The sequence below is a fragment of the Chelmon rostratus genome, chromosome 19 (assembly GCF_017976325.1).
Source record: "Chelmon rostratus isolate fCheRos1 chromosome 19, fCheRos1.pri, whole genome shotgun sequence".
In the NCBI taxonomy this organism is placed as follows: Eukaryota; Metazoa; Chordata; class Actinopteri; order Chaetodontiformes; family Chaetodontidae; genus Chelmon; species Chelmon rostratus.
The window spans coordinates 1,428,043-1,452,008 of NC_055676.1; the positions used below are offsets into that span (position 1 = coordinate 1,428,043).

The 23,966-nt window shown below is 41.3% G+C and overlaps 2 protein-coding genes across 2 annotated transcripts; one reads left to right on the top strand and one right to left on the bottom strand.

Annotated features, from left to right (window-relative positions):
• Positions 1-958: 958 nt before the first annotated feature.
• cdk9 (cyclin-dependent kinase 9 (CDC2-related kinase)) lies at positions 959-9,071 on the bottom strand. The gene is made up of 8 exons (XM_041960022.1): positions 8,998-9,071; positions 8,751-8,864; positions 5,313-5,394; positions 4,360-4,450; positions 3,999-4,165; positions 2,570-2,741; positions 1,989-2,137; positions 959-1,884 (listed from the first exon to the last, which is right to left on the bottom strand). Exons 1-8 carry the CDS (start codon positions 9,036-9,038, stop codon positions 1,522-1,524), a joined length of 1,179 nt encoding a protein of 392 aa, XP_041815956.1. The 5' UTR covers positions 9,039-9,071; the 3' UTR covers positions 959-1,521.
• A 1,004-nt stretch (positions 9,072-10,075) lies between these two features.
• On the top strand, positions 10,076-23,660 carry fpgs (folylpolyglutamate synthase). The gene is made up of 15 exons (XM_041960121.1): positions 10,076-10,231; positions 12,397-12,525; positions 12,808-12,861; positions 13,168-13,232; positions 14,406-14,520; positions 16,528-16,605; positions 16,990-17,051; positions 17,642-17,744; positions 18,603-18,680; positions 19,001-19,148; positions 19,680-19,763; positions 20,165-20,315; positions 20,714-20,789; positions 21,206-21,272; positions 22,058-23,660. The coding sequence occupies exons 1-15, from the start codon at positions 10,082-10,084 to the stop codon at positions 22,432-22,434; spliced, it is 1,737 nt and encodes a 578-aa protein (XP_041816055.1). The 5' UTR covers positions 10,076-10,081; the 3' UTR covers positions 22,435-23,660.
• The last annotated feature ends 306 nt before the right edge of the window (positions 23,661-23,966 follow it).

The window sequence follows — 23,966 nt, forward strand, 5'->3', positions numbered from 1 at the left end:
CAACATGTGACAAATTAAAGGAAAAACCTGAATGAATGAGTGGAGAAAAATAAAAGATAAAGATGATTCAACACAGGTGCACTGCTGTAATTAAGCAATTAACATGCAATCATACACTGTGGCATGTATACAATGCTTTTTTTATTAAGATGACAAGAGGCAGAGATCTAAATGACTTTGAAAAAAGGTTTGTTGTTAGGGCCTTGATGCCAGAAGCTTCAGTCACACAGACTGCTCAGCTGGCTAGTTTTTCCAATGGGAACAGTGACTGAAGTGACATCTGCATTTAGATAGAAAGGAAAGACATCAGTAAATACGGTCAGACACTGCAGTTTATATTTGATGACTGTGATGCTTGATATAATAGAAAAAAAACAGAAGAGAAACTCTTCCTCAGGTGACTGAGAAAGTTAATGTAGGACACTGTCAGACTGTGTCAGCAGGAACAGTCTGTTGACAGTAACACTGTAGGATATTAGAGTAGGGCTGCAGTGCACAAGCCCCTCATTACAAAAAGGAATGAACATCTGAGAGTTCGGTGGTGTAAAAACCATAGCTTGCTCTGACTTGCTCTGGTGGCCTTTCTAAGATTACAGCTCCACCATCTGGCTGATGGGGTTCATATGTCTTGGGAAGCACTTGCATATCATTCCAGTTATGGGGCCGAGTTTCATGTTTCTAGCTCCTTCCTGCTCACTGCAATTTGAGCTGCTGCCTTTAAAAACCAGCACAGACACAAAAGGGTTCTGCCACTTCGAGGCTTGAACCCCAACAAGCTGTAATGAGTTACTCTAGCTGCCTTGACTTGATAAACTGACCAGACAAAGCCCAGGCTGCTGTTAAAACTTCAGCTTTCTTTGAAACAAATTTACAGACACACCAGCTCACACACAGAGTACATTTTCAGTGTTTGAGTGCAACTCCCAGGAAACACCATGATCACACAGAGTCACACAAATTAAGGGAAAATAACTATTTTATTTTCGGTATGTTACTTCTGGACATGTGTTCAGAAAATTGGGTGGTTTAAATAAAAGTTTCTCACTTTCTTATCATACATAAAAAACCTGCACAGCCTGTAAAGACACAACTATTTTTGTACAAACAATGATAAAAGTGTGAAGATGCAAAAAAATAAAATGCCAGACTCAGACTATCAAAATTAAAACTAACAGGGTCCTTGTTTAACCAAGGGGCTATGTGAACACACCCAAGCCATGTCCACAGAGTTGTACATCCATTTCTTCATTACCATCCTGAAAAAGTTGGAACAAAACTTGACTTACAAAGGGCTCGCCATAACATTCCAGCCCTGTGCCTGCTCAGCCCTAACAACGTGCATCCTCTGCCGTAAACTCACACAGAACAATCATCATACAAAAGACTGTAGAGATCTCCAGGTAATGTCTGCCAAACCAACACCAAAAAAGGAATGTGTAGCTTTCCTCAATATCAGGCTGGTTGGAAATAAAGATGCCATTCATTATAGAACAGGAAGTTGTCCATAAACTTCTTTAACCACTAAAAGACTCGATCAAACTCGGTCTGACTCGTGGTGGCAGGGTTTCTGTTCTGATTGGGCTGCTGCTGCGGCATGTGGCCTCTCCGCCTGGGTGGGGCCAGATATTCGAACATGGAAGTGTTGTGGGTGGAGAGCATGTTCTTCAAGTCTGACGGCATGGGGTCGGACCAGAAGAAGTCGTGGTTGAGTGCGTCGTCGCTGTCTATGCGCTGTGCCGGATCCAGGACCAGGAGTTTATCTATCAGATCCAGGGCATATGGGTCTTTGACGTAGGCTTTTAGACGATCCTTCACTTTCCTCTTTTGGCCTTTAGGCAGCTCCATTTTCTGGTAAAGTTCATATTTATCCACGCCAGGCCACACCTTACAGAAAGAGAAAACGGTTCAGGATTTGGTTGACAAAGACATTAAGTATGTCGCCAAGTAATGCAACTTCAAGCTAACTGGTTGTTATGATGGAATCTTACCTCCGCAGTGATGGAGCCACAAAGCTGGCTGATGAGAGTGAGCTGGTGTTGTTCAGTGTTGCCTTGCATTATGGGACTTCTGGTCCACATCTCTGCCATGATACATCCCCCTCCCCACAGGTCAATGGGGGGGCCGTAGTCTCGCTCGCCTACCAATAAAATAAACAAAGCAATAAATACCTTTAAACTGATCTGCAGTGCAATTGGCTGCTAGTCCATCTTACTGAGTGTGACAGATTTATTGCAGCAATTCACATCATGCTTATCAAAGGAAGATGTTGTCATTTGTGAAGCACTTTGGAAACTCAGCATCAATAAGTGCTCTAAATCATTATTAAATGCCTCAGTGAAGTTTGATGAGATACAGCATCACTGCCAATGATGGTTTACAGGTGCATGTGTAATGCAATGGACAGTAGGCAATATAATAGTTGCATGTGTAATGGTGTGTTCCAATACACAGTCAATAGAAATCAGTGCATTGACCTGCATCCATTCACAGCAGGAACAGCAAGATGAGGGAGTGCATATGCATATTTCTGCCTTTGTGAGTTGTGTTGAGTTTCATGTTCGCTTCTTACCCAGCAGCAGCTCTGGAGGTCTGTACCAGAGTGTGACCACACGGTTGGTGTAGCGGTTGCCCTGGCTGTTTTTGGCCAGGCTGAAGGCTCGAGCCAAGCCAAAGTCAGCCAGCTTCAGGACACCGTCTCTGGTGATGAGCACGTTGGCTGCTTTCATGTCTCGGTGAAGAATCTGATCCAAGACAAGGTGATGTTTTGATCAAGACGTTTTAACAGTGGGATTACTACAGTGTATTCATTTCTTTTTTTCATCAATCTACACACAACACTCCACACAGACAAAGCAAAAACAGGGTTTCTGAGTGTTTTGTTAATTTATCAAAACTAAAAGACTGGAATACCCCATGTACATACTGTAAGAATTCAGAGGTTAAGAGAATTCCCCATAGACCTGTGAGACAGGATTGTGTCAAGGCACAGATGTGGGGAAGGATACAAAAGAATCTGCAGCGTTTAAAATGCCTAAGAGCACGACAACCTCCATCACTCAGTCTTCTTAGATCTGGACGCTCAAACAGAGCAGTTGGGGATGAAGGGCTTCTATCAGAGAGGAAACCAAGAAGTCAAAAGTCACTATGAATGAGATCCAGAGTTCCTTTGTGGAGATGGATGAACTTCACAGGACAACCATCAGCACAGTATGACCCCAATCAGACCTTTATGATAGACTGGCCAAACTCACTCCTCATTAAAAGGCACATGACAGCCGAATGGCATCCGAATGACTCTCAGACCATGAGTAGCAAAGTCCTCTGGTCTGATGAAATGAAGATTGAACTACTTGGTCACAACTTCCAGCTGCTTACGCAGAGGAAACCAGGCACTGAGCATCACCTCATTAATAGCATCCCCACAGTCCAACATGGTGGTGGCAGCATCATGCGGTGGGATGGGAAACTAGTCAGCATATAGAGAAAGATGGATGCAGAAAAAATATAGAGCAATCCTGAAGATAAACATTTCCAGATCGCTCAGGATCTCAGGCTGGGGTGAAGGTTTACATTTCAACAAGACGAAGACCCTAAACATACCACTGAGAAAATGCAGGAGTGGCTTCAGGAAAACTGTGTGAGTCCTGAAGTGGCTCAGCAAGAATCTAGACCTGAACCCAGTAGAACATTTCTGGAACCATTCGGCCTGGATGAGTTAACAGCCAAAGGTACTTAAACAAGTACTAAGTGAAGGCTCTGAACACTTCTAGAAACTGGATGTTTCAGTCTTTCATTTTGAATAAATTAACAAAACCCTCTAAAAACCTGTTTTTGCTTTGTCATTGAGAAGTATACTGTGTAGATTGATGAGAATGGATGAATGAATGAATGGAAAACTGATTTTATTTATTTACGACACCATTCTGTAAGATGCCAACATGTTGTTTAATAACTGAGTATAAATGGGAACATATTGGTCATCTTTGTCAATGCCTCACCTTGTTTCTATGGATGTAGTACAATCCATTGAGCAGCATCTGCATGACCTTCTTGATCTCTGCCAGGGTGAACTTTACATTGGCATTGCTCAGCAGCCCGGCCAGGTCGTGCTCACAGAAGTCAAACACCAGGTAGATGCTGCCTTTGTATCTGTTGAACTGAGTAGCTTCAAGAACAATGAGAGAAAAGTAAGGAAAAGGAAAACATCTACCAACAAACCAATTTTACACAACACATTCTATCTTCCTATGATTGGACATATAGTAGGAAAAACAGTTGTCTAAAAATAAAACCACACAAGCCTACATGAAGACAAAAATCTATATCCATCCACTCTATCTACTGAGTTGTGACACCAACCTTTGGTTCTGCAGATCTCAATCAGATTGACCACATTCTCATGTTTGAGCAGCTGCAGGATCTTAATCTCTCTCAGAGCTGTGATTGGGAACTGAAACAGGCAGAGGAAACTTCAATAATAACCTCTACAATGAAACACTAATGCACTAAAATTAATTCAGCATTCTGTCAATAATTAAGCAGCCAAAGCAGAGCAGAGACAAGCAGTATGATGAGTTCAGGATGAAGAGTAAATGCCAGGAGTTTAGAGTTCAAGAGGCTTTTACTGACAGGTCAGTCAGCCAGATTTTTGTTGGTGGAGATTTCAGTTTTCAAGTAAAGAAATGCAGCAGCCACATTAAAAAAGCTACAGGGGGAGGCCCAGTGAAAAGGCAGTTATTGCAATTTGGATAAACTACCTTCAACACAACACATCATTGAGATAAGCAACACTTTTTAAAGGATCATTCTGGTTTATTACATCTTGAATTCTATGTTCATTGTTGCAAACAAACAAACACTTTAAATGGTAAATGGCTATATAGCACTTTTATCAAGAGTACTTTACAGTTTGCCTCTCCTTCACCCATTCACATACAGAGACACAAAGGCAGCGAGCTACTATTCAGTGTCTTGCCCACAGACACTTCAACATTTGGATGGGATTATACGCTGTGATTTATGGATGGCCCAGTCTACCTCCTGAGCCTGGTGGTCTGTTTAAATTGTGTCTGATTGGCTTCATGTTTCTTATTCCATCTGACTTCTTTTTAGTAACGTCATATAGCTGGATTGTTTCCAGACCTCAGCAATTGATAATTAATTAAAAACTGAGACCTGTCTTGTAATAAACCAGTTATCCTTTAATGTGTCTTTTGAATCATATAAAAAACCCTCGTTCTGAGTGCACATCAACAATTGCTCACAGTGTAACACGTGTTAAGTATTACAGTAGACTCTGAACAGCGTCTTACCCCTTCTTTCTCATTTTCCATCAAAACTTTCTTCAGTGCGACCTTCTTCCCGGTCTGTCTGTGCTTTGCTTTGAACACCTCCCTGTGAAAAGAGTATTTCAATACAAGATACAGCTACAAATAAAGCACTTTTACCAAGCGGACCATATACACTACACTGGTAAAACATTTCTGAACATACTATGCTCATTTTCACTCTGATCTTTACTATGCCACTATTCTAAATACTTTTCTATTTTCTATGGTAATTTGGGAACTTATACAGTGTATATGGACTGGTAGTGCCACAATGTTCAAGCAGTGCAGGAATATACATACAAAGGAGCAGCTGTAAAAGTATACAAAATGAGCAGCAGTATGTGGTACTGTGAAGTGTTCTACAAGTGTACTGTATAATATACAGTAAGTGTAACTGTAGTGTTGTTGTCCCGGACAGCCAGTATTGTTTGTCCGTCATTTCATGTAACGAGGGCAGCAGGTCAGATGATGTCAATGATGGGATGGGTCTTTCAGTATTTTGATTGCTGTGATAAGCTGAATAAGTCCCCCAAAGAGGGCAGTGAGCAGTCAATGATCTTCTGGACAGTACTGATGACCCTCTGAAAGACTCTCCTGTCCGCCGCTGAACAGCTGGCATACAGTAAATCAGCACACTCTTGATGGAGCAGCGGTACAAGGACACCAGCAGCTTCTTCTGCAGGTTGGTTTACCTGAGGATCCTCAGGTGTGTCGAGTTGCTCCTGTGCAGGGACCCTTTCCACACAGTCTCTGGTGATGTATAGTGGCTTAGGGTCTGCAGTGGTCTACCAGAAGTCCATAATGAGTTATTTTGTTTTTGAGGAGTTCTGGACGCGATGGTTCTCTGAACACCATGCTGTCAGTCTTTGGACTTTATCCTTATAGGCTGTCTTGTCTCTTCCTAAGATAAGTCGAACCACTATACGCGAACTTTATAATTTAGTCATGAGTGTAAAGGAAGGAGATGAGACTCATCACACAGCCCTGGAGGGACCCAGTACTGAGTGTGAGGGTGGAAGAGAGTGGCCCAGTCCACCACCCTGCAGGCAGTTGGTCAAAAAATCCCTGATCCAGTGGCCTGTGGGCAGTCTATGAAAAGAATCCTCACATAGTTCTGGTGCTCATCGTGGGTCGATGCAGTGTGAAGAGCAGTGGTGATGGCATCGTCTGTAGACCTATTTGCTCTGTAGGCATGGGTCAAAGGTGGATGTGAGGCCGGTTTTGATGTGCTGAAGGATCAGCCTCTCAAAGCACTTCATAATGATTGGTGTGAGTGCTACCAGATGGTAGTTTTTGAAGCCGATGATGATAGTCTTTTTTTGGCAGCGGAATGATTGTGGCAGACTTCAGGCAGGTGAGATAATGGATTTAGACAGGGACAGGTTTAACATCTAAAACAGATCTTTGTGACACAAAAGACGTTTTTACGAAGACCTTTGCACATTCCTTCGGCACCCTTCTTGTTACACCATTAGGCTTGGCTGCTTTCCCCACGCCTCACATCATGCTATTGCACAGTGAGGATGTGGCTGTTGTGTCTGTGTCCATTGCTTTTAGCTCAAAGTGAACGACAAACAATTAGGTTCCTATACCCGCGAGGGATCTAACCCACCAGCGGTTAGATCCCTCGCTGGTATAGGAACCCAATTTCAGTTTTCAGTCCTGGCGCTAGAAGAAAGTAACTGTCCAGGTATTTGGTTTTGGGTACATGTTTTGGGCTTATCTACCCCGAGCTGCTAACAGATGCAAAACTGCCATCTGACTCTGAGGTGGCGGCTGGTGGTGAAAACACCAGGCCGTGGCAGTGGTGGAGAGAGGAGAAGAGATGGTGGGAGAGATAGCACAGTAGTGGCTACACTTTTCCCTGCCCTGGTTGTTTGCTTGGTGGAAATGCTCCATTCTGTTTCCTTACTAGAATCAACAAAACTGCTAGCAGTAGCTGACTCTTGTAGTGTGGCAGCACCAGCTAAGTAACCAAACTTTTTAGGCAAGCTTTTCTTCTTGGTAAACTAGTTTCATATGTGCCTTTCCACAGAAAAATATGATTGCTAATACCACAACCATTTTAGCTATATGCTGTCTGAAGTGATGCATCATACTGACTTAAAACAAACATACAAACAAACAAACAGGCAAAACTCTCTGTATGCAAGGGACAAGGCCAAAAACCAAAATTGGATGGCCTTGATCTTCGGGCTATCAGATGGCACTGCCCGCGAAAATGATTCTGGATCACTGGGTTTAGGAACACTTGCAAAAACCATCATCTGTGAACACAATTCATCCCTACAACTACAAATGCAAGTTTTAACTGTACCATGCAAAGAGGAAACCACATATAATCCAGACCCAGAAATGCCACCACCTTCTCTGGTACCAAGCTCATTTAAGATGTACTGAGGTGAAGTGGAAAACTGTCTTGTGGTTTCATGAGTCAAAATTTGACATTTTTTTTGGAAATCAGGGACACCACCTCCTCTGGGCTAAAGAGGAGAGGGACCATCCAGCTTGTTATCAGTGCACCTTTCAAAGGCCAACATCCATAATGGTATGGGAGTGCATTAGTGCACATGGCATGGATAACCCATTTGTGAAACACCTTTAATGCTGAACGATACATTCAGGTTTTGGAGCAATGTATGCTGCCAAGCAGAAAATGTCTTTTTCAGGGAAGGTCTTGCTTATTTCAGCAAGAGAATGCCAAATCAAATTCTGCACATATTCCAACAGCATGACTCCATAGTAAAACAGTCTGGGTGCTGAAATGGCCTGCCTGAAGTCCTGACCTGTCACCCAGTGAAAAAGTGTGGCGCATTATGAAAAGTTAAATACAATAAAGCAGACCCGAACTGTTGAGCAGTTAAAATCGTACATCAAGCAAACCTGGGACAACAATCCTCATTCAAAATGACAACAGCTGGTCTCCTCACTTCCCAAACGCGTACAGGATGTTGTTAAAAGAAGTGATCTAACAAAGAGGTAACCACGACCTGTCCCAGCATTTTTTTCTAACGTGTTTGCTGGAATCAAATTCTCAAGTGCAGTGTATTTTTACTGCACTTCAAGTTCCACAAATAAAATCATTTGGGTTTTTAACTTTGTAATTGGTTGAGACTGACACAGTAAAAATACCCGATTTTGAGTCTGTATGTTGTCAGAATTGTCCTGAACTCAAACTCATCAGCCATTGTCAGAAATCTTGGAGAAATGTGCTTTAATAGACCCTCAATATTTAGAAATGTCGCATTTCAACGTACAAATGCTGTACTTTTACTATGGAACTTCTCTTCATTGATACACTAAAAATGGTAACGTTACTTGTGACCGGATCACCGAAGACGCATTTAAAGTCAGGTGTAAAGAGGGTCAAAACGCATTCACAGATTCAATCAAACGATAAAATGTTTTTGTCCTACTCACCCAAAGGTCCCTTGTCCTATTTTTGCCATTTTTTCATATTTGGAGAACTCGTCACAAAAAGGAAATTCAACTCCATCGTAGTATTTCGACATTATGGCGGCCTCCCGGTCGGGCCTGAGGAAGCATTTCATTCGATATTAGGGCGTTTACAGTAAAAATGTGAGCTAAATAGAACATATCCGAAGGTATTTAATTGATGACAATACTATTGTCTTATAAGTAGAGTTGTAAATAGACATATTCTTACTTTTCAGCCCCGCCGGCGTTGCTAGTTTTGTCTCGCTGCATCCCTGTCCCTTTCCGAGTCTACGACCCTGCTACGTATGCTGCGTTTAATTTCAACTCAGGGTCCTGGACATCGCAGGATGATGAACTGCTTCATTCATTCATCAAAAAATAAACTCCAAAAAACCCAATCAAAAGACATCCCATTCACTTTGATTACACAGAATGCAATGCAATAACACATATGAGAAATAAACTCGAAAATAAAAATGATTTCATTTCTTGGTATCTGTCGGGTTTTGACAGTTTTCATGTTGTCCGAGTCGTCATTTGGTGTGTATTCATTATCAGAAAATTGTTCTTTTTCATAATTATCGCGGGATTTTAATGGGTTTCTGTTGTATTTAAGACTTTGTTGGCTCTCACATACACTTTTACTTGGAAGTTTTACCGATTGTAGTAAGACTGATTATTCGGGCAGCACCTGAAGGCACCAATATTGGACACCACAAGTGGAACTAACTGAGAGCGACACCCGGCGACCCGGAGGAGTAATAAAATCACCGGCAAAAATGCACATTAGATTAGTAGTTACACTGGCATGTATGTAAATCATGATCATTTGTTTGCTCATCCTCCATGTGAGTGTGACTATATAGTTTAGTTTATATTTTGCGGATATTACATTAGCTGTAAAATTAACATGCATGTTAAGAACATGACATTTCTAATTATTCAAAGCAAGTTGAACTTCCTTTATATTGCATAATGACCTGGCAGTTTTTTTATTTTCTTTGCTCAGTAAAAGTAAATGTTAATGTTGGCCATGTAAAATACTATGAGCAACATTCCATGTATAAAATATTTTAATAATATTCAGTATTCAAGCAATATAGAAAATAATACAGGTAGTTAGTTGGGTGTATAGCACATACAAATGCTCAGCCCGCATTAACTTAGATACCAAATACAAAATACAAGTATGTTTAAGTACACGATTATATCCTAAGATAATTTGTAAAAACGGGGCGTGTCGTGGCGCCATCGCATAACGCAAAAGACCCTCCCATATTTGGCTCCAGCTTCCTGTGACAGCACGAGACCTCATGATGGTGTGCATGTCGCGCGTGTGGCAGCGGGGTTCCGCGTTTGCCGCGCGGCTGGGAAAGAAGGACTGGGTGTGCACCTTGGCGGGCCTTTCATTTAGACACTATAGCACCAAGACGGCACCTCAGATACCAGGCATGGAGTACCAGGTAAGCTATACCGTCATTTCTACCCGTCATTGCAGCGGCTCCTAGCCAGCTAGCTAGCCACCTGTGCTAGTTTGACAAGTTTGTAGCACAACTCAGAGTGACTGTCCAGTTTTGAGACGGATAGAAACATGGCTGACAGAACCACACAAAACTACAGAAACTTTAGGTGGCGTTGTCAGCTGAGCCAAGTGACCATTAGCTTGACATTAGCTGTTGGTGGCTGAATGACTTTGCTATGAAAAGTTACAGTATGGACAGAGCACGCGGAGTACTGTCAGCTGTATGATCGGTTATTTGCCACACTGCCTCGACGTCAGAGTTCCACGAATGTGCTAACACGTGGGATAAATCTCTTCTCTGATGCCATATTTGAGCGTTTCGGACAGTTGTATAAGTTTAAGTAACCCTTTTTCTTCTTCTGGGCGCTGAGTTTCGTTTGAACTTAAGCGAGCTCACAATACTGTATTTTAAGTGCTGTATAAGCATAGAACTGACAAGACAGCCACAACAAAGGCACTGACGTATCCTCACTTGCTGCAGCTAAACTCTAATGTAGATGAAGGCAGTATTATGGCAGTAAATGCCATAACACTGCCAATGTCTGCTTGATGTCTCGCATTTCAAAATTTCATTCAGCAATCATTGATGGCTTTTCTCACCCAGCTAGTTTGGTCTGGAATAATTTTCATTACTGACTGATCTGACTGTTATTTTCTCCATTCATAGTTTGGTCCTTAAAATATCAGAAAGTAGTAACAGATGTCCATATCCAGGTTCCCAGAGCCCATGTTGACATATTCAGGTGTCTTATTTTGTCAACCAACTGTCCACAGAAAGCGTATACCATGGCTTGGCTGAATACTTGATAGTTATTTACTGAGAGATACCCATATTGCCCAGTATGCCTAGCTTATCATTATTTTAAATTCAATATTTAATCAATAATAATACATTTCAAAGCATTGCTTTCCATCTATTTGTCCAGAGTTGAAACTAAACCTTGTCTGCACCTGTAAGAAGTATCACTCCATCACGGCTGGCAAGTAAGACACAGACAGACCAAGAGCCTGTTCGCTGGTATTAACCCTTTTGACGCCTGAATTTATATAGAATTATATTTTAAAAAATAGAGGCATTAGAGAAATGCATGCGCGATTCAGCTGCAATGTGTATTAAAGCGGTGTGATGCGAATTCGCAGAGCCTAAACAAGTAATTTGCATGACAGTAAACCAAATGAAAATCAACGCAGAGGACTGTTGTTGAGTAGGCAGTTCTTCATGGTGGCCTGGGACACATTAGTGAACACAAAAGTAAAAGAATCTGGCCATATGTGTCCTCAATGTGTCTTGGGTGTATTGAGACCTGTACATGGAGCTGTCCACTTGTCATCAGATCACCCAGGAATCATGTTAATACCATGTGTAAACAGGCTCCAGGAGATGAAATGCCCTGCTATGTTAGCAAGACAGACTAGAGAGAGAATTGTTATTTGCTGACATTAAAATTGGAGAGGAGAGAACACAAGTTGAGACAATTGTCATTCCCACAATTCACAAGCAGGAGGTGGGGACCTTGGATAATTAGTGGGGGCCTACATAATTTGTGTAGTGAGCGTAAAGGGCTGGCTCGCTCTGATGTTCTGACCGCGACGATCACTCACTGATGAATTCTGCCCTATACAAACGCAAACTGATCCCGGGCCATTTATTATTTTCATCTCAGAAAATGGTGAAATATGTATATGATTGTTTTGTCCGACCAACAGTCCAAAATCCAGGCAGATGGCAATACTAGAAAATATAAAAACAGAAAATATTTGAATCAGTTTTTTTCTGTAGATAGACTAAATGAGTAAGATCATCCCAGCACTAAACATTTCCAAAGTCTTCCTTTTACATTATGAGTTGAGCTGTAGGATGGTTAAGCCAGTGGAGTCATCTCTTCAACTGATGGATAAGAGCTGGAGTTAAATACAAGCTACATTCAGACAGTCAGAGACATGGATTTCCATTAAGTTGTTGCTTTCATTGAACATAGGCATGTAAAATGAAAAATGTGCCTGTTAGGTTAATTCTACTGTTGACTTGTGTTTTACATACAGAGTCTTCTGTGCTGTGTACATTGTTTTAAGTTGTAAATATTTCACTCTCTGCCTTTGCTGCAGGATGCCATTTGCACTCTGAACACACTACAGACCAATGCCAGTGCTCTGGAACAGGTACGACAAGAGCGGAGCCACCCTCAGCTGCAGCTCCAGGCCATGAGGGGCTTCCTGGAACGAGCCAATCTCACAGTGAGTCAGATATACCAGCTAATATTGAACACACAGCACATTTACAGTCACATAACAGTGACGACTTCAAGAATAACAAATAGTATTGTTGTTATCTAAGTGATAGAGAAATTCTTTCCTTTTGTCATATCTAATCTTTGTGTGTGTGTGTGTGTGTGTGTGTGTGTGTGTGTGTGTGTGTGTGTATGTTGTGTGTATGTTGTGTGTATGTGTGTGTATGTGTGTGTATGTGTGTGTATGTGTGTGTATGTGTGTGTGTGTGTGTGCACGTGCGTGAGAAAGGTGGAGGATCTGGACCATCTCAATATCATTCATGTGACGGGAACAAAGGGCAAGGTGAGCTGACTAGACACACAAGCTGCTTGTGGGTGTTGTATGTTGTATTTTAAAGGCCAGTCACTAATAACCATACAAGCTACACACATTCACATAATTCCCTGAAGTTCTAGACGTATAATGATGTGGCTCGCTTTTGTTTACACTCAGAATGTTCCTTTGATATTGAGCTCTGAACTCTCATTATGCAAGCTTTGACCAAAGGTCATGCAAACATGTTTTCAAACGTGCGTTCACTCACTGAAGGCAAGAAACTCTGTACAGCTTTATGAGGGTGACCTCTTAGTATTTGTGTTTATCTTTCAGGGCTCAACATGTGCTTTCACTGAGCAAATTTTGAGAGGTTATGGCTTCCGCACAGGATTTTACAGGTAAGAATGCAGTATTGCTGTTTTTAACAACATAGCTGACATAACTGACTTGCTACTCAGAACCATTGATTCATGTCAGAATTAGCATTGTTTGCTGAATTGAAAAGGAAGTGGAAACCAACCGCTGCAGTGCAGCCATTTGAGTGCATCCACTGAATGGGTTTCTGGTTATGTTTCGACTGTTGTCCACCACTTTTCCAGAAGAGGAATTTGGCCACTGTTCTGGAGGTGATGCTAAATCATCAATAAAGTTCCAGGTACTGGAACAATAGTGGCAGTGCCATAGATCGTGATTGGCCAACTTTGCATTGTTTGCATCCAGGGACGTCAGTGGTTCCGGATTTGGTTTATTAACAGTTTATTTAGACTAAACAGTTGGAACAGTGGAAGGAGAAACCAAGACGGTTTTGGTGAGTTGTATTTTTTTTTGTCGAGTTTATTTTAATGCGAAACAGTATTAATATAATCATTTGTGGCTGTAACGTTCCCACTAAATGCTGGAAAAACTTGTCGTGTCCGTTGAACACAATAACATGAGAGAAAATCTTTCAGTCTCTATGGTGACCATGAACAGGCACAAAATGTGACAGTAATGTCACTTAGCACAAATCCAAGATATTTTCCCTCGTGTGATTCCACATACTGTTGAAATGATGACAGAACAGAGTTCTGGAATACTTAATAAGTCAGTCTAGCGTTGACATCCTCGGCTACCAGATCTGTTGCTGCTTTGGTGGTGGTGTGACGACAAAAGTAGGAAATTCCCAGGGGAGATAGTAGGGCAGCAGAGACATGGTCAGCATCTCCAGGACAGACGTGCATATCGTGCAGTACATTGTTAGCAAAAGCCCATATTTCCCATCATGCACTAGGAATGCTGAACTGACTAGTTCGACTATTTGTTGTTTTATACTCCAAAATACTAATGTTACTTTTTGTTAGTGTCTGTCATGCATCTGTTCAGAACATGGTGTGTTGTGCTAGCATGTGTCCCCTGAAGTGAGACATAAGGCCAGTTAGTGCGCAGGAATGTACTCTTGTAATATCATCTGTTATTAGAGGGAAAAAGAGGGAAATAACAATGTTGAGATTTGTATTTATGCACTTTGCCGTGGTATTTTTTCCTTGTACTAAGCTAGAGAAAAGTGCTAAACATTTCCTTTTTGGTTGCAGTTCCCCACATTTGGTCCAAGTCAGGGAGAGGATTCGGATCAACGGACAGCCTATTGGGAAAGAGCTCTTCACTAAATACTTTTGGCAGGTTTACGGACGGCTAGATGAAACTAAGGTAGGTCATGTAGCAAGACAGATATCTGTTGTTTTAACTGAGCATGGCTACTTATTCACTTCAGTTAGTGAAATGATTCAACAGATTAACCTTTAACCATCTAAAAGTAACCATCTGGCATTTCAAGCAGTGATTTCTGTGGCATTTCACCAAGCTGTGTGTCCTGCTTGTATTGCCAGCCTGAGTAGAGCTTCAGCCTCAGCTCCTGTATACATTATCGGTGTCACAGGATGTAATCAAGAAAATAAGACCCCTCATGTGAGGATGAGCATGACCCTCATGTGACAGCACACTAAGGTCACATTTTCCACATTTAAATGTGCAGTTTGACTCCTCAAATCTTTTAGACTCGTTTTTTACTGTTTGATGTAGAGAAGTGATGCCACTTGGACACAATCAAAGAATTGGGATAAATCGTTGTATTTAGTGCAACTCTGAACAGGGCATTGAAGTTGAAATAAATTGAACATTGGTTTTTAGGATTTTTTTTCTCAGCCATGTGGGACAGCGCACAAAGCTGTAAAAACGTGACACATGATCAATCTGTGAAGTTGATATGGTGAATGCGATAGCACACCGTTACCATCCATCAGACACAACGGAACTAAACCATTCATTTAGAAATGTGTTTGTGTCCACCTGATGAATGTAGGTTCAGTATTCACTGTGCTATCAAAAAATGACACTGGCACAGAGATAAATGGGCTGAAAGGGAACTCGGAGACTACCAATTTTCACCAGGATTGTCTGTTTTTCTTCAAGCAAAGACCTATTTGATTGTTATCATTTGAAAGATGCTGTAGTGAGAAATATTCTCTACATAGGGCCGGTAGCGTACTGTTTGCATACTGATACAGCACAAGTGCAGGGCTCAAAAGTAGCTGTGTTAGGCGACGCCTGTCCAGGTAAAAATGACAGTACTTTACTTTTATCATTTTGCTTGCCAGTGCAGAGTGCAAAATACATGATTCAATTTAGGAATTTTATTGAAGTCGGTATATGCAACATTTTTATCGGCCTACTTGTGTTTTGGAAGGAATAACCTGCCCCAGGCAGAAGTGGCTTAGGTCTTGTACTGAGGGTCTGCACAAGCTACATTTCCCCAAGCATTTACAATTGCATTGGAGCTTTCTGCTGCAGTCTGAAATATAACTGTTAAGGGTCGGTAAGTGACACCACCGCCATACACAGACGTGGATGTGTAACTGAGAGAAGCAGTTCCGTATGACACGCACACACACTCACACACACACACACACACACACACACACACATAAACATAGATGAACATGCACACACTCTCGACAGCCTTGTTATTACATGGAGAAAATTGGTTTTGGAGCAGTGGGAGCAGAGCGCACCACTCTTAATAAACAACTGAACTGTTTGACTGACAGTTTTATTGATCTCAATTGAAGTTGGTTCAAAGTAAAAAAATTGAAGTAGCTTTGATGTAGTAAACTGCCCTTGCCCTGTTGCTGTAGCTCACTTAGCTTGTTACATTTCTGTCTGCAGTCTTCAGTGTAGTGAAGCTTTCTCTACTGTAGAATAAGTAGTAGCTTAGCTCACGACATTTTATAAGCAGCCTGCCAAACAGGTTTATTAAATAAATGTAAATGTAAAGTGATCCATTCTCATAGTTAGACAAGAGCTGGGATAAGGCTTCTCAACAGCATTTATTTGGCAGAGAAACCAAAGTATTTTATGTAAGTGCAACAATTAGATAGATAAGACTTTATTATTAGATTAGATAAGACTTATTATTCTCACAGTGGAGAAATTTACTGGTGTAACACGTCTATGACATGTCTATGAGGTAAGTTTACATACAGCAGCAACAGACACATACCAATGTGGCATGCAGTGAAATTTCATACAAGCAGGACACAATTTATTTTTCTGTGAACAGCTAAGCGAGTAAAAGATGACCTGATGTTTCCAAACTGCACAAAGTTAAAGATGAGACTTCTTTAATATTTAAGCAATCATTTTTTCCCTTCTCTTCAGGATGCCCATGGAGGGACGATGCCAGCATACTTCCGTTTCCTCACCATCTTGGCCTTCCATGTGTTTCTTCAGGAGAAGGTACGCTTGCAGGCCTTTCTTGAGCATTATACGTAACTTAAATACTTATCATTTGGCACTGACATTAAACACTTGTGCAGCTGGTCATACACAGCAAAGTTCCAGACGTTGAATTTAAATCCGATAAGCTTCTGCTGCTTTGTAGCCTGTAGAAAATCTCTCTTCAGAAACTAGTCATTATTGCCACATATTTGTTTGTGCAAGATCATGAAAGCTCGAAGGTTGTTAATGGAAAAGTTCATTGTTTGGGGAAGATTTCCTGGCAGTCTTGTTTTTGAGATGTCTTGCTGGATCAGTATATTGGCTGTATGGACTGATCACGAGAGGGGAAAAAGTTTTATTGCAGAACTTTCCTTGAATCTAAAAACTTGGTTCTTTGTCCAGGTGGATTTAGCTGTAATCGAAGTTGGGATTGGTGGAGCATACGACTGCACCAATATTATAAGGTAAGACTTTCTGTTTATACAGCTGCTGTTGATTGTGACTGGCTCAACTCTTTCAGGATGGGAATAGTGAAGTAAACCTTGATTATTTTAACTTTTTTCATCACAAATTTAAATCAGGCTTGATATCATTTTGTAGTTAAATGAAGTTTCAGAACAGACTCCAGATCAGACACAAAGCTTTATATTTATATTAGAGAATGAACCTTGAGCTTTGGTTGTGCTCGATTGACGTGTCACTTTGATACACAGACACACAAAAGCTGTAATATACTTTATGATACATTTTGGACTCAATAAAGGACAGCTTTATCAAAGGTGAGAGCACTAACCTGTAGCTGAGTGTTGGTACAGAACCTTCATTGTTGTAGGCACCTTTACTTTACACATCTCATGTGTTTTCTGATCAAGAGCCCGATGAGGGCTGAATAAATTTCCAAAATCTACATATTTCCATCTGTGTTCTGTCAGATGTTCTTGTCCTTGTTCCTTTACTGATAAACTGTCATCATAAAGATTTTTGTTTACAACTTTATCAGTGTTGTTATAAATTGTTACCGATGTTTTTCACCTCTGTGGTTCTGTGTCTTCAGGAGACCGTGGGTTTGTGGTATCTCCTCTCTGGGTATAGACCACACTCAGATTCTTGGCGACACCATTGAAAAGATTGCCTGGCAAAAAGGAGGCATCTTCAAGGTGTGTTGGCTGAACACATCAGTAATGCACCATTGTGATTGGATTAAATATGAAAACATAAGTAAGAAAATCCAGGAAGTTACTCAGGGTCTCCTTACTAGCTTTCTGGCGCTTTCAAGTTCATCTCACCGTCTTCATCAGCAGATGGAGTTTGCTGTGTTGTCATGGAGATGGAAATTGAGTAGGTTTTGCTGTAGCCAGAATTTTAAGTAAGGCCAAGCTGATCAAATTCCACATCTCCATGAAAATGCTCATGTTGTTGACCATGTGGGCAGTTTGTTTCCAGCTGAGCCTGTGTGGGTTGTAGGGTAATATTTTGTTGAATCATTTTTTTTATTATTTATTTTTCAGTTTGTGGTAGGGTCTAATACTGAGAAGAGAGAGAGAACCTGCTTAAATTCAACTAGAAAACAGCTTTTTTTCTGGGTGGGGGGGGGGGGGGGGGGGGGGGGGGGGGTCCATTGACTGATTTGAGAAGAGAAAGGTGAAATCTGAGTTGAGCACAGAGCGGTGTGGAGTGGCCTGGAGTGGCTCTGAGTGGGGCAGCGGGGGGAAGAACAGCTCCGTAGGGAGAAGAAATTGTCACCACTCCGCTCCACCCTCATGCTCTGTCATCCACCGATGAAGATCGTGAGATGTGTATGAAAGCACCTGGAACAACCTTGAGTCATTTGTTTTTTGTCAGACTTTTTCTTTTCAAGGTGAAGTACGTACATTGAAGTAATGAAGTCTTCATACTTGAGTTCCAAGTTGGTGGAGAGACAGTGAAGTTGTTTGAAACACTCGTTGCGCAGTATTTTTGTACTTCTTCACTGCTTTATCATCTCACTGGCTGTTAATCATGTAATGTGTTTTCAGCCAGGGGTTGATGCCTTCACAGTCAAACAGCCAGAAGATGCGATGGCTGTGCTCAGGGACAGGGCCAAAGAGATGAGAGTAAGTGACCATTCAGACTGACATGAGATTTCCGGTGTCTGACAAGGGCAAATACACGCTGCAAATACATAAGCGATAGAAAGTCTAAAACATGCAAACTCCGAAATGCAACAGAAAAACCTCATATCTAGTTAACAAAACGGAACTTCTCCAGGCCTCTAGTGGAACAGAAAGAGACCAGACAAGACAGTGTAAAGAGGTAATGGTTTGTTTTTTTTTTTACCTTTGCCCTTGTCAGCCACCATAGAGATTGCTCAGTGAAATGTATCTCTCCTCCAGCTGCTGAGGATGATGTACAGTCTAACCTGTTGTTGTTGTAGTGTCCTCTGTGGGTGTGTCCAGAGCTGGAGGACTACCAGGCAGACTGTGGACCTTTTCATCTGGGCCTGGCAGGGAAGCACCAGCGCTCCAATGCCTCCCTGGCCCTGCAGCTGAGTCACACTTGGCTGCAGAAAAGATGGTTACCAGGTGGGTCGGTTTGTTAACTAACATTTGAACTATATGTCAGTGGCAAGAAGGACCTTAAAAGCGTTTGTCTTCATAACAGAGTGTAGTTATCTCTGTTTGAGACAGGACATGTGCGCAAATTTGGCAACAGTTTCACATTTTACATCATGTCTGAATAAGCACCCAGCCCACTTTCTTGTAAGAGTCACAACAGCAATCTGGCCAGGTTAGACGACACAAGTCCACAGCAGCGCACGGTAAAACACAAAGAGATGAAATGCAGGTCTTGTTCCTCCTTGAAAAAACTCTAATGAATGTATTGTTCAGTTGTCATGGTTTAGTAAAACAACGGAAAATTAATAATGAACCGATTTGAAGTTGTTGAGGAGCATCGTGGCTCTTTCCACAAATGTCTTGTCTGAATGAAGCTATAACTGACACTTATGTCTGAATAGGCAAAAAATCCTTTACATTAACAGACAGCAATGTTGTGTATTCCATCTCTGAAAAGGTTTCAGTGTTGTTTCATAACAGCATGTCCTCATTCAACAGATAAAAGCTTTTCCACACCCAGTGTTGAGAACACAGGTGTACTTCAGGTGAATTCCTTCAAGCCCAGCCCCATCATGGTCAAAGGTGAGTGCTCAAGAACAAACAATCACTGTTGATAAGAGCAAAATTACGAAATTTGCTTTTTGGATCTCTGACTAAGCTAATTCAACATGCTGGACTGAACAGTGACAGTCATTATCGAGCACATTAGGACGTCAGCAAAACATGATTGTTTCTGTTGCATGATTCTGCAACATTAGCACCTGTGACTTGAACTATTTCCTTCTTAAATACACAGAGCTGACAAAGACTGAAATATATAGAAATATCATGTCCTATTTCTCTTTCACCAAGATAATGAATTAGGAAGCCATAATGTTACAGGTAGTTTTGATATTTGTGAATCACAAATTACAGGAATACATTGAACAGTCCCCCAGCTAAATGTGACATCATCCTGCATAGTTGTGTGTGTTTGGTCTCAGGGCTGGCAGACACAGAGTGGCCGGGAAGGAATCAGACTCTGAAACACGGAACAGTCACCTACTTCTTGGATGGAGCTCACACCATGCGCAGTATGCATGCCTGTGTAGACTGGTTCAGAGAGACTGCAGCCCAGCATGAAAGGAATGCAAGGTGAACATCTCTCATTAAGTAGCATGATGAAACAGTGTTCAGGAGAGTCACTGAGTACTATTCACTGCACCTCCTTTAACAACTGTGTGTAAAAAGACACTGGCTGTGCATTGTTCAGTGAATACAGATTAACCAAACAGCCAAGAGAAGCACTCCAAAAACAGTTGATTTAAGCAGTAGGACCTTTCCCCCATAGGACCACATGTTTTAATTGTCAGCTGTGGACAACGTCTCAATTGTTCTTACATGAAGCTGTAGTCCAGCTTGCTCATAATCCATATTGGTTTTTAAGATGTGAAATGAGCCTGGGAAAGTAATAACTGATCTTTGTTTTTACTGTACAACCTCTTTTTGTTAAAACAGCAGAACAATACTGATGTAAAATATTTGTGTCATAGTGGACCTGTGGCCAGAGTTTTGCTGTTCAATGCCACAGGAGACAGAGACTCAGCAGCCATGCTCAAACTACTGGTGGTGAGTACAGCTGCCTTCCACAATACAGCAAATAATTTATGGCCATTAACAGAAAGTTGTTGTGTCTATATGGATGTCATGTATTTGACTGTAAACTGTAGAACCTATACTGTAGCTTTGTTTTCTTTTTTCCACTTCAGGTACTTTCCCATTTTTTCATATTGTATATATTGATATTTTAAAAATATATTAGATTGTAGTTAATTTCCCATGTTAATTGCTACTGTAAATAAGGATTTCACAGGAGTAAGTAAGTAATCACATAGTGTTTTCTGAATGAGTAAAATGGAAGGATTTTTTTGAAAGAATGAAGAATGGGGCAGATGTGAATACTGCTGATCATTTGAGAGCTCATCTTCAAAGTTATGAGCAAACACTTATGTCTTTTTTTTTTTTAAACTTGTGTTTCTTTTCAGCCATGTCAGTTTGATTTTGCTGTGTTCTGCCCAAACATCACTGAAGCCATGTCTTCTTGTAATGCAGGTGAGATTTGCTGATATTAAGCTCTACCTAAAAGAATTAAACAACCATGGACCACTGCACCGGTGTTCTTTAGCCCCTTAAACTATAAATCACATGTATTTTTCACAACTGCTATTTTTCCAGAAGATTCTATAGGTTTGAGATTGATTTCCTAACTCTGTACAGCCAGGGGTTGATTGAAAGGAATAGTGGAACAATTTGGAAAAAATGCATGTATGCCTTTATTTCTATATCAATCTCTTGTCTGTCATTTAACACAAAACAGGACTTGGTTAGCCTAGTGTAGCATAAACACTGGAAGCAGGGGAAATAGCTAGCCTGACTCATTCATTTAATCCATACTCAGACATGTAAAAATGACAGTTTTTTCTTTATTGGGTTGTGCGTTGGAACAATTTCTCTGGCTACAGCGGGGATGTCCAGCCAGTCAGTAAGCACAGGTTTTGGTATACGTTTCTGCACATTGGCACTAACCCTGGCAACCTCACTGTGAGTCAAGATGTCAGGAAGCTGCTCACAGTCATTGCACCCAACTGTTGTTCTGCAAGAAATAGTTGAAGCACGCAAAAAACACAAATTGTCATTTTTTACATTTTTGTTTGTGTAAGAATGAAGAAAGCAAAGTGTTGAACTGCTGCTTTTATACAAGGAAGAAACTTAAAAATTGAACCTGCTACCAGTCCTCTCTGTGATACTGCATCTTGACAGTGTGAAAGATTTAAGTGCTTTTGTGTTAAGAAAAGAACAGCTATGAACTTTAATCATTCGTCGTGTAATCCTCTCAGACCAGCAGAACTTCAACGTCTCAGTGGAGAACATGTTGACTCGCTGCTTGGATAACGAAAGGAGCTGGCGTCTCCACAACAGCCTGGGGGATAACAAAGGTACACAGCTGCTCATCGAGGACAGCCTGCCCCTGGCTCCTGGAAAGAGAGCGGACACCCTGGTCTTCCCTTGCATCCTCAGCGCCCTCCAGTGGATCACTCAGGGCAGGGATTCAGTCGTGGCAGACCCAGCCAAGACGGTCTTTCCAGTTAAACCCAGCATCATGGCCAAAGCTGCTCCGCTCTGCGACGCAGCCGAGATCCACGTCCTCATCACCGGAAGCCTCCACCTGGTGGGAGGAGTGCTCAAACACCTTGACCCAGCTTCCTCCAATTAAATGGACCATGTGAAACTTAAATGATTTAATTTAAATACAGTTTAAATAATGTATGGGTGCTCTGCTTATGTCCAGTGACTCTAAGTCATCCAGGACATGGTTGCTTTTATACACATTTACCTTTGTATAAATGTGTAAAACAGTTTCTGTCTACAGATGAGGCTTTTGTGAAACTAGCTTTTTTGGACAATAACTTCAGGTGTTTACCTGAATGGGATTCGCTGCACACAGGTATTGCTGTTGTCTTGGTAGCTTCCCTACAGTGGCTGATGCTGTGAGCCCACTAGTTTGGACCAAGGCAGCTAAGGTCTCACAGCAGCCTCAACTTCACCCAGAGCCTTACAGACGACCACACAAACATGTGGAGCTCATGTCTTTAGTCTTAACTTGAAGCCAAATATGTTTACATGAACTGCAGATGCTACATTCATTTACACAGCAATGTGTTATATTACCTTTATACAAAAACTGCAGATTAACAGGCACCAACAAGTGCAACATGGACTACATGGAGTTCTACATTTTCTGTTTTTTTTTTACTTCTGTATTTGGAACGCCTGACTATTACCTTTCACAGTCATTTTAAAATGAAAGTCATTTTGCACGGTTTCTTCTTTTATTTTGTCAGGATTTGTGTCTTTGCTTCATACACAAGGCCTACTCATCTTTGATGTAGATGTCTAAATACTCTAACGCTAGTGTTTGCATCAGATAAATTCATGTAACTGTCAGTCAAATTCTGTGGTCAGTTTTACACTGGAATTGTGATAATATTTAAATGGTCCTTAATTTAAATTTGTATTATCTGACCGCAATACATAAAGTTATTTTATGTCTGTATAATGGTAAAGGATATTGAAAATATGCTTATCATGTTGTCATGGTGATCCATCCATTAAAGCTAACAGAGGTCACAGCGTCACAGTTGGTACACCCACATTCATTCACCCTGAAGCTTCAAGTGAGTTACCACTGACCCCACTCAAAAGTTCCCCCGAACCCAACAAAATGCACCTAAATGGAACTTGTCACTTGTAAGTAGTGAAGATGAAATCTGCTCACATTTTAATTGAGTCAGTTTAAGAATATCGATATGGAAATCGTGTCCACCATAGTTTTGAATATTTCTTGGTCTCTGTGACCCTAAAACTGAATAGAATGTCTTTCATGAGTATAGACACAATCCTTGTTTATTCATTGTAATTGACAATAAAAATGTAACCTATTAACTGTCTTGTTTACTACCCATTCGAGTGACTCGTAGGACCTCCCTTCAGCACAGCCCCAGCACAGGCCATCATCATCATCTTCATCAGTGGCGGAGGGAGTCAGACAGGGAGCGCTCCTGCTCCAATCCAGATCCACAGCAGTGGACACTCTGAAGATCATGATACTTGCATCTGTATAGGAATGTAGGAGGGAGCCGATCTACAGGAATAGGGACACACTGTTACAGTTCTAAACCCCCTCCAGGGGTAGGCCATAGATAACATTTGCATAGGTACTTGTAATTCAGACCAGCCCACCAAAAC